The 10,424-nt window shown below is 56.2% G+C and overlaps 3 protein-coding genes across 4 annotated transcripts in view; 2 read left to right on the plus strand and 1 right to left on the minus strand.

Annotated features, from left to right (window-relative positions):
- Window positions 1-643, plus strand: part of PCP2 (Purkinje cell protein 2) — a 4,715-nt gene extending 4,072 nt beyond the window's left edge. For both annotated transcript variants that reach the window (XM_077745699.1, XM_077745698.1), the window contains one exon: window positions 455-643. In XM_077745699.1, the coding sequence (XP_077601825.1) occupies window positions 455-574 (120 nt within the window). In that variant the 3' untranslated portion in view covers window positions 575-643. The remainder of the gene's footprint in view (window positions 1-454) is intronic.
- On the minus strand, window positions 638-2,234 carry PET100 (PET100 cytochrome c oxidase chaperone). Its single transcript, XM_077745701.1, has 4 exons — window positions 2,103-2,234; window positions 1,311-1,397; window positions 1,109-1,141; window positions 638-778 (listed from the first exon to the last, which is right to left on the minus strand). Exons 1-4 carry the CDS (start codon window positions 2,127-2,129, stop codon window positions 695-697), a joined length of 231 nt encoding a protein of 76 aa, XP_077601827.1. The 5' UTR covers window positions 2,130-2,234; the 3' UTR covers window positions 638-694.
- Window positions 2,235-2,421: 187 nt separating this feature from the next.
- Window positions 2,422-10,424, plus strand: part of XAB2 (XPA binding protein 2) — an 11,897-nt gene continuing 3,894 nt past the window's right edge. The window contains exons 1-7 of the mRNA XM_077745733.1: window positions 2,422-2,489; window positions 7,006-7,154; window positions 7,409-7,532; window positions 7,745-7,942; window positions 8,667-8,801; window positions 8,887-9,051; window positions 9,974-10,123. Of these exons, the coding sequence (XP_077601859.1) occupies window positions 2,439-2,489; window positions 7,006-7,154; window positions 7,409-7,532; window positions 7,745-7,942; window positions 8,667-8,801; window positions 8,887-9,051; window positions 9,974-10,123 (972 nt within the window). The 5' untranslated portion in view covers window positions 2,422-2,438. The remainder of the gene's footprint in view (window positions 2,490-7,005; window positions 7,155-7,408; window positions 7,533-7,744; window positions 7,943-8,666; window positions 8,802-8,886; window positions 9,052-9,973; window positions 10,124-10,424) is intronic.

Genomic DNA, 10,424 nt, shown 5'->3' on the forward strand with positions numbered 1-10,424 from the left:
GGGGGGCAGAGAGAGAGGGAGACACAGAATCCGAAGCAGCTCCAGGCTCTGAGCTTTCAGGACAGATCACGATGCCGGGCTCAAACCCACGAACCGCAGATCATGACCTGAGCCGAAGTCGGATGCTTAACTGACTGAGTCCCCCAGGCTCCCCTCGGGTCATATAATCTTGCAGTTCATGGGTTCGAGCCCCGAATCAGCTTCTGCACTGATGGTGTAGACCTGCTTGGGAGTCTCTCTCTCCCTGACTCCTCTCTCTGCCCCTCCCTAATTGCACTGTCTTTCTTTTAAAATAAATAAACCTGAAAACATATAAAAGTTAAAAAAAAAATCTAGGGGACGGTAGCGCCAAATGGCAGGAGGCGAGACACGCGCATCCTCCCCAGTGTTTGTGTCACCTCCGGCTCGCACTGCCCCTCCTCCCTCCCTCTCGCTGACCCTTCTTCATCCCCAGGACGGAGTGCAGAAACGAGCGGGGACGCTCAGCCCCCAACCCCTCCTCACCCCCCAAGATCCGACTGCTCTCAGCTTCCGCCGGAACAGCAGCCCCCAGCCCCAGACCCAAGCCCCCTGAGGGCCTGAACCATCCTCGGCGCTGCTTGGCCCCTGAAGGCAGACAATAAAACACTTCCTCGAGAAACAAGGAACCCTGTGTGTGTTATTTTGTGAGCTGAGGTGGGGGGGCGGATAGGACTCAGGGGCTCTGCTGGGCTGCACGAAGGAGCTTCTCCTCCCGCTGCTTCCGTATCCTCTCCTTGAATTCTTCTACCTCCCGGCGCTGGGGATGGAACAGGAAGGAAGGGGGAGGAGGGCACAAACACCCCTCAGGGGCCTGGACCCCCTTCCCACCACCCTGCCTGCCCCCTACTCCCCCCAGGCCACAGCTTCAGAGTTCAGCATCTACACTGGTAGCCCTGTGCCAGCTACAACTAGGGTCCAAGTGAGATCAGCTTCATCCTTCGGGAAGAAGGCAGAAAGGACACCCTATGCCCGTCTGCTCTATTCCTCTTCTGCATGACGGAGGGCAACATTTGCACTCGAACCCATTATGGTCACGGGGACCCAGGCACCTCCATCCCTTCAAGGGGCAGAAGAGCAAGTTCCTTACCTGGTCCTCTTTCTCAGGTGGCCACAGCTCCCTCTGTGGGGACAAAGTAGCATGAGCCAGGGGCTTCCTGGGCCCCCCACCCAGGGCAGTGTCGGCTCATGGAAGGCGGACAGTGCTTCCTAGCGGGGGGGGGGGGGGGGGGTGGGGGTGCCCACGCTCTCCCCCACCCCCCGGAATGAACCCGTGGAGGCTCTATGCCCACCTTGCGCTGTATGACATAGTCCTCAAACCACTCGGCCTGATTGGCAATCCAGAACATGGCCACGGGGAAGGTGAGGTAGAGTGTCATCTAGAAGGGCAGGGGGGAAATGAACACAGCCAGGGATTAAATCCCTCCCGCAGCGGGCAGGGGTTGCTCAGAGCCTGGAGGGCAATCCTCCCGCAGAGCCAGGAGTGCCTCCTCAGGAGCCCCAAGGACCCCAGAACGCCCATCAAGGGTAGAGAAGCCGCACACCTTAAAGCCCAGGCCCCTAATAATAGTTTAAGAGACCTCGAAGCCCCCTCCGAGTCTGGGAGATCCACTTCAGAGAAAGACACATAACCCACACGCACCCGACTCGGAGTACAAAGTTTCGTACCACACTCAAAGGCATCTATTTGCCTGGGACCTCATTGCCCACCCGTTCGTCGGATCCCTGAAATACCTCCCAACCCAGGAGGCCTCACCACTTACAGTCTATTCCGCTGAATAGGCGTCTCCCTATCAGACACACATATGCCACCTGGAGCCCCATGAGCGTCCCCAGCGTCTGGAGCCTTCCTTCTTGGAACTCCTTCCCCAGATCACTCCCTTCAAAGGCCCTTCCTCCCACCAGCCCTCCCAGTGCCCCCTAACCTGGCGCCCCCTCCTCTAGGCTTCCATCCCTAAAGACCCCTCTCAAAACTCAGACGCTGTCTCCTCAGATTTCCTACTCTCTTGGAATCCCCCCTTTTCAGAGCCTCCCCTCAGATCCGGGAAGAAGCCAGCCGCCCACCGGCTCCAAAGCTCACTGACCCGAAACACCTCCAGCTTCACCCCCATGTCGCTTCTCCTAGGCTACAAAGCCGCTTCCGCCCGAAGTCAACCCTCCAGCAAGACGGCAGCTCGTTGGGCGTTCGCGGGGTCCGCTACTGAAGCTGAGTGGCCGAAAAGTTCCTACATGACGTCATCTTCGGGCGCCTCTTCTCTGCTTCCGGTCCCTGGCGCCGTCTACGCGAAAGTCAACAAACGGCGTCCGCGCGCTCGGGAACGGTTGAACCAATAGGAAATAGGTTTGGCCCTGGAGGGCGGGCCTTCGGCTGGAGACGTCATTATAGCGCGACTACTGCCCGTCCCCGGAGAGCCCGGAAGATGGTGGTGATGGCGCGTCTTTCCCGGCCGGATCGGCCGGACCTTGTTTTCGTGAGTCCGCAGCGGGGCCGGGGGTGGCCCGTGTGGGAGCACCCGCGCTTGGATACTTCAGGGGTTCGGGGCATGGCCGTCTGGAGTGTCTGGGCCAAAAGTCTGTCTACTCGAGGACAGGACATACGGACCAGGCTGGCCAGGAGCAAATGTCTGGAAGTGCAGTCCAAGTGGTCTGAGTTAAGAGTTGCAGTCGAGGTCAGGTCCTTGGGTGGAAATAGGAGCGCGCGGGGAGGGGGAAGGGGAATCGCACAGCGGAATCTTGTAGAAGTCTGGAGTCTGAAGGAGAGGCGTTGCGACCAGGCTAGGGCTCCGGTTTCTGCGGAAAAGTTTTGGTGTTCTACGTAACGGCCTAGGTCAGTCCCTCAGCGTTATAGTTTCTGCAGTGAAGGTTTGTTGTCTGGAGTAGAACTGTGGACTCAACTGTGGAGCTGGTCAGGCAGTGGCCAGTGGGATTCTGAAGAGTCCCAAGACTTGGTATTTGGAGCGCGGGCATAGGACCTTTCCTTGCAGTTTGTAGGTACTGGGGGGATTTTTTTCTTCTAGCTCTCTCTCCCCTCCCCTTCCTCCTTCCTTTCTTCACACGAATTAAAGATTTGTGTCAACACTGCATCAAGTAAGTGTGTTGGCACTGTTTCTCAACAGCATTTGCTCCCTTCATGTCTCTGTGTCACGTTTTGGTAATCTCACAATATTTCGAACTTTTTCATGACTTTTGTTTTGGGGCGCCAGGAGCCACACTCCTATAAAACCGTTAAGTTCATAATAGTTGTGTGTGTTCAGACTGCTTCACCGGCTATTGCCCGTCTCTGGCCTTGGGCCTCCCTACTCCCTGAGACATAACCACTTTGAAATTAATAACCTTAGGGGCACCTGGGTGGCTCAGTTGGTGCAGCGTCTGGCTTCGATTCAGGTCATGATCCCACGGTTCATGGGTTTGAGCCCTGCATCGGGTTCTGTGCTGACAGCTAGCTCAGAGCCTGGGGCCTGTTTCAGATTCTGTGTCTCCCTCTCTCTCTGACCCTCACCTGCTCACGTTCCCTCTCTCTCAGAAGTAAATTTTAAAAACATTTAAAAAATTGAAATGAATAACCTTACAGTGGCTTCTAAGTGCTTAAGTGAATTTAAGAGTCACCTGTCTCACCTGAAGTCAAAAGCTAGAAATGATGAAGCTTAATGAAGAAGGCATGCTGCAAGCTGGGAGGAGCCGAAAGCCAGGCCTCTGGCACCACACAGCCAAGTTGTGAATGCAAAGGAAAAGTTCTTGAAGAACTTCAAGCGCTACTCCAGTGAACACACGAATGATAAAAAAGCGAAATGGGCGCCTGGGTGGCTCATTCGTTTAAGCCTCTGACTTTGGCTCACGTCATGATCTCATGGTTCGTGGGTTTGAGCCCCGTGTCGGGCTCTGTGCTGACAACTAGCTCAGAACCTGGAGCCTGTTTCAGATTCTGTGCCTCCCTCTCTCTCTGACCCTCCCCTGCTCATGCTGTCTTTCTCTCTTTCTCTCAGAAATAAAAATAAAACCTAAAAAAAAAAAAAGGCAAAACAGCCCTTTGCTATTACAAAGAAAGTTTTAGTGGTCTGGATAGATCAAACCAGCCACGACATCCCCTTAAGCCAAAGTCTAATTCAGAGCAAGCCCTAACTGTTCTGTTCTGTAAAGGCTGAGACAACTCAGGGAGTTTCCGGACAGAAGTTGGAAGCTGACAGAGGTTGGCTCTGGAGGATTAAGGGGAGAAGCCATCTTTATAACAAAAGTGCAGATGAAGCAGTGAGTGCTGGTGTAGAAGCTATAGCAAGTCGAACGGAAGATCTCGTTAGGATAATTAATGAAGTGGAGGCGCCTGGGTGGCTCAGTCGGTTGAGCATCTGACTTCAACTCCGGTCATGATCTCACGGTTCGTAAGTTCGAGCTGGATATCGGGCTCTGTGCTGACAGCTTGATGCTGCTTCAGATTCTGTGTCTTCCTGTCTCTCTCTCTGCCCCTCTCCCACTTACAATCTCTGTCTCTCTCAAAAAAAAAAAACCAAAACACTAAAAAAATTTTTTTAAAGATAATGAAGTGAGTACACTGACTGAACAGAATATTAATATAAATGGTAAAGCCGCCTGTTGGGAGAAGAGGCCGTTTGGGACTTGCATTGCCAGAGAGGAGAAGTCACTGGCTGGCTTCAGCGCTTCAAAGCACAGGCTGACTGCATTGTTAGGGGCTACCGCAGCTGGTGAGTTGAAGTGGAAGCCAGTGCTCATTGACTGTTCTGGAAATCTTAAGGCCCTTAAGAATTAAGCCAAATCCACTTTGTGCTGCGTAAGTGGAGTAACAAGGCTTGGATGATGATGTCTGTTTACGACACTGTTTACTAAATACTTTAAATCCAGTGTTGAGGCCCACTGCTCAACACTTTTGAAAATTTTCTTTCAAAACGTTACCGCTCCATGACGATGCACCTGGTCCCCCCAGAGCTCTGACGGAGTTGCCCAACGGGATTAGTGTTGTTTTCATACCTGCTAACATAACATCCTTTCTGCAGCCCACGGATGGATCAAAGGGTGATTTCAATTAAAAAATTTTTTTTGTTTAATGTTTATTTTTGAGAGAGGGAGAGACAGAGTATGAGCAGGGAAGGTGCAGAGAGAGAGGGAGACACAGAATATGGAGCAGGCTCCAGACTCCAGCTGTCAGCACAGAGCCTGATACGGAGCTTGAACTCATGAACTACGAAATCATGACCTGATCCGAAGTTCAGATGCTTAACCAACTGAGGCGCCCAGGCACCCCTACATTTTGAAGTCTTATTATTTAAGAAATATGTTTCATAAGGTTCTAGTTGCTCTAGATAGTGATTACTCTGATCTGGGAAAAGCAAATTGAAAACTTTCAGGGAAAGATTCACCATTCTAAGTGCCATGAAGAACATTCTGATTCGGGGTGCCTGGGTGGCTCAGTTGGTTAAGCGTCTGACTTCGGATCAGGTCATGATCTCACGGTTTGTGGGTTAGAGCCCCGCGTTGGGCTCTGCTGACCGCATAGAGCCTGGACCCCGTTTTGGATTCTGTGTCTCCCGCTCTCTCTCTGCCCCTCCCCATTCACACTCTGTATCTCTCTCTGTCTCAAAAATTAAAAAATAAAAAAAAAAAGAAATTGCTACTGCCTTCAGCAGCCCATCACCCTTGAAGCAAGACCCTCCACCAGCAAAAAAGATTACAGCTCATTGAAGTAGTTAGTAGTAGTTAGCATTTTTTTGCAATGAGATATCTTTTAATCAAATACATGCATTTTAGACATAATGCCAGTGCACATTCAACAGACTGTGGTGTAGACATGTGTGTTAGGACACCAAAAAATTCATTTGGCTTGCTGTATTGTGATAGTCACTGTACTGCGGTGGCCTGGGGCTGAAGCAGCAATGTCTGTGAGGTGTGCCTGTGGAGGCCTAGAATCTTCACAGGTGTGTTGTATTGGGGAGGCTTGGGGCTGGCCCATACCTTCCCTTCTGATGTAAAGGTCTAGCTTCTGTCAACCCTGAAAATAAAAATGCCAGTGATTCTATCAGCAAAATGAGTTTATTTAGGAATGGCAGAGGAATTTTAATTCAGCATATGCAAGCTATGGTAAAACCAGAGGCAAGCCTGGAGAACGAAGTAGAGGAACATCACTTTATTTTATGTTAAAGCTTGTTTGTTTATTTTGAGAGTGCACGCGCACACAGAAGAGGCAGAGGGAAGGAAAGAGAGAATCCCAATCTCTGCACTATCTGCAGGGAGCCCCATGTGGGGCCTTCACTCATAAACTGTGAGATCATGACCTGAGCTGAAGTTGGATGCTTAACTGACTGAGCCACCCAGATGCCCAAGGAACGTCACTTTATAGAGAAAAAGGAGTAAACTGGAAGGGGCTGCTTTGCAGGAAAATCTGTTAGGTGAAAGTGATAGTTCAGGGTGGTGATGGCTTCTCATTGGCTGAGTTGTGGGAGTTTCTCATTGGGCTGGAGAAAAATCTTGCTGGGGTAGTAATAGTGAGCTGTTTTCTGTGGGGGTCTGCAGTTGACAGAGAGATGGTGGGTCATGAGAGTGCCCCCTTAGGGCTTCCTGGTTTCATTTCAAATAAGGTTTCCGTGTTCAGTTTCTGAGTTCTGGACAGCTGAGCAACACCCTGGGTAGTGGGAGCCTGAGATGCTGAAAGCCTAGAGTTTAGGAAGAGGCGTGGTATGCGGAGGTAGAGCTTGGTGTCCAGGTCTGAGTGAGGTCTGGCACCGCACGGGGAGCCTAAGAAATATGGTGACCTGGGCCAGAGAGTACTTGGCTTGACTTGAGAGCCAGAATAGTGGTGTCTGGGTGACAGTCTCAAGTCTGGCCTAGAACGCCGGGGTTGAGGAATCTGATGACCCGGGTCAGACTGCGGGTGGTAGGATTTCGAGGAGTAAAATCCAAATCTGCGTCCCAGTATCTGGGTGTGTGGTGCCCCAGCTCTGAGCGCAGGTCTCTCTTCTGCCCACTCTCCGGCTCCCGCAGGAGGAAGAGGACCTCCCCTATGAGGAGGAGATCATGCGGAACCAGTTCTCGGTCAAGTGCTGGCTCCGCTACATTGAGTTCAAACAAGGTGCCCCGAAGCCGAGGCTCAATCAGCTGTATGAGCGGGCCCTGAAGCTGCTGCCCTGCAGGTGGGCAACGTCCCGCTGCCCTGCCCAGCCCCCACCCTGCCTAATCCTGCCGAAACGGGACTGGCCAGTAGGTCCCAGCTGATCGCTGTCTTTCAGGGACTAAGTGCGCGTCCCCTGACAGCCCATCCCCCCAGCGTGGAGACTTTCCATCCTTCCCTGGGGCCCCTCGGCCCCTCAGTTGCTTCGTGGCACAGGGCAAAGGATTCCGGGTGTGAAAGGCTGACCTGTCGATGTCTGTCCCTCCCCCACCCCAGCTACAAACTCTGGTACCGGTACCTGAAGGCGCGCCGCGCACAGGTGAAGCATCGCTGTGTGACGGACCCGGCCTACGAAGACGTCAACAACTGCCACGAGAGGGCCTTTGTGTTCATGCACAAGGTGGCGGTGGGGGGCAGAGGCCAGGGCAGGGCTGGGGATGGGGGGCGGGAGTGGTGTCCTGTCGCCTCCGGGTACCCGAGGTGGAGCTGGACTGGGTCCTAGAGCAGGGAGTCCCGGGTCCTGCCGTGTTCTTGGCCAGAGGACATCTGCCGTCTCTGTGGCTGAGCCATGGCACCGGCAGCTCAGACCCTGCCTGTTGTCCACACCTCCAGATGCCACGTCTATGGCTAGACTACTGCCAGTTCCTGATGGACCAGGGCCGAGTCACTCACACCCGGCGCACCTTCGACCGTGCCCTCCGGGCCCTGCCCATTACGCAGCACTCGCGCATCTGGCCCCTGTACCTGCGCTTCCTGCGCTCGCACCCGCTCCCTGAGACTGCTGTGCGGGGCTACCGGCGCTTCCTCAAGGTGAGCTTGGGGGGAGGGGAGGCCCAGTAACCGCATCGCGGGAGCCCCAAAACTGGCCTACTGGGACGCTAGCCCCTTGCAGGGTGTCACCTAACAGGAAGTGGGGAAAAGGCTTTTGAGACGGGCTTTTGTGTGCGATTGGATTTTTCTCCAAATAACGAGCTAGCACCTGCTGCGTGTCTAGTATTGGGACAGGTGCTGGGACAGTGTGACGACAGTCCCTGCCTCATGGAGCTTTCGACCTACCTGCGTAGACAGATGCCCATGAGCTGAAACTGGCAAAACCGCAGCCATGGGAGGGCAGGGGAGACAGAATGGCTCCGGGAATGTTTCCAGGTGGAAACCGGGTGGGGGCGGTGTGCCGCCTTCTCGCCCTTCTGACGGCTGTCGTACATTGTGAAACTCAGCACGGTGCTGTTTGGGGGGTTTAGGGTAAAAGCAGGGCCTGGACACGGCCGGCTGTACTGTTGTTGTCTGCGCAGACCAGTGAGGGCTGGGGCTCCCCGGCGGGGGTGGGGGGGGTAGATCGGGGTGTCTGCGGCTGGACCACTAGTCAAGGCTGCACTCGTGGGGCTGAAGCCGGACTGGCGGGGCCCAGGTTGGACAGGTGTGGCCAAGGCTGGGCTGGCAGGGCTGGCGCCTCATTAGGGCGGTGGGGGGTTGCTGGCCTCACCAGGCCAGGGAGGGGGTCCGCTGACTGCTGACGGGGTTGGCCGCTACGCAGCTGAGCCCCGAGAGCGCAGAGGAGTACATCGAGTATCTCAAGTCCAGCGACCGGCTGGACGAAGCCGCGCAGCGCCTGGCCACCGTGGTCAACGATGAGCGCTTTGTGTCCAAGGCCGGCAAGTCCAACTACCAGGTGGGCCTGGGGCGGGGGTGGGGGTGTTGGGCAGGAGGCCCCCCCCCGGGGAACAAGGCTGACGCTCCTCCTCCTGGCCCCGCAGCTGTGGCACGAGCTCTGTGATCTCATCTCCCAGAACCCAGACAAAGTGCAGTCACTCAACGTGGACGCCATCATCCGTGGGGGCCTCACCCGCTTCACCGACCAGCTGGGCAAGCTCTGGTGCTCGCTGGCCGACTACTACATCCGCAGTGGCCACTTCGAAAAGGTGCACAGGCACAGGGGGCCATGAGGGGAGAGGAATGAGGTGCCAGGCAGGTGCCTGACACAGGGTCCTTCCTGCGGCGTCAGTGTTACTGTCAGTGTCCACATTAGCTTGTCGTCAGGCAGTGGAATGACAAGCCCAGGGGTCAGGGAGTGCATGGGGCCGACGGTCCCCAGAGGGGCTGGCTGGGGTTGATGGGGTCTCAGGGAAGTGGGAGTGGAGGGGGTGGAGCTGGAGCAGAGAGGGGCCGCTGACGGCCCAGTGGAGGGAGCGCCCTGCAGCCGAGGGGTTGGCTGTGCTCTGCTGAGTGGAGCCAGCGGCCGGGCGTGAGCACAACGGAGGTGAGACTGGCTCTGCGCTTCACAGAAACCCTTCGGGCCACCACAGGCTGATGCTGGTGGCAGAGGGACCAGTCAGGAGGCTGGTGGACCCAGTGTGGGGAGGGAGGGGAGGGGGGGAGGGGGACGTGACCAGCTGGGAACAGGGGTGGAGAGGATGGGGCCCAAGCTCAGGGGCAGGAGTGGATGGGAGAATATGAGCTTCCGAAGTGGGCGGGGCAGGCAGGGGTGCTCCCCAGCAGCAGTGGAGTCCTCCGTGGCCAAGGCCAGGGTCCCTGCAGTGTGGCCCTGTGGGGGCGTCAGGGTTGGTCACTTCTCAAGTCTTAACTGGATGTCAGCCACCTCACACGTGTTTCCCTCAAGCCTCACAGTCCCTCTGCACGGGGACTGTCACCGTCACCATTTACTGGGGAGGAGTGCGGCCTCAGATCACTCTGGCAGGGCAGGGGGCAGACGGCTGTGGCTCTGCTGAGCGTCGGTGCCCCAGGCAGCGCTGCCACGTTCCCTGCACCTACGCGGGCAGGCACGCGCGCCCCCTCCCCCCACCGCCAGCCAGCACTTCCCTTTCACCCTTCCTGTGCCCCCAGGCTCGAGATGTGTACGAGGAGGCCATCCGGACCGTGATGACCGTGCGGGACTTCACCCAGGTGTTTGACAGCTACGCCCAGTTTGAGGAGAGCATGATCGCAGCCAAGATGGAGACAGCCTCAGAACTGGGGCGGGAGGAGGAAGGTGAGCCCCCCCCCCCCCGGCCAAGCCTGGGCGGGTGAGGAGAGAGGGCTGGGCTGGGGGGTAGGGCTGAGAGCCCTGAGTGATGGCGACAGGAGGGTGGTGTCTCCACATTAGTCGTGGGCCAGCGGGGAGGGAGGCCCAGGGGCCAGTGTGGGCAGAGCATGGGTGAGCAGCCAGGACTGGGGCTGCATCTCTGACTGGGTGGCCAGTGGGGTGAGTTGGCCAGGCCCAGGCCAGTGGGCCCTGCTGGTAGAGAGGTGGGGGCGGGGCCGCTGTGCTGAGGCCCTGCCCCCCCCCCCCCCCCCC

The sequence above is a fragment of the Crocuta crocuta genome, unplaced genomic scaffold (genome assembly GCF_008692635.1).
Source record: "Crocuta crocuta isolate KB4526 unplaced genomic scaffold, BGI_CrCroc_1.0 scaffold650, whole genome shotgun sequence".
Taxonomy (NCBI): domain Eukaryota; kingdom Metazoa; phylum Chordata; class Mammalia; order Carnivora; family Hyaenidae; genus Crocuta; species Crocuta crocuta.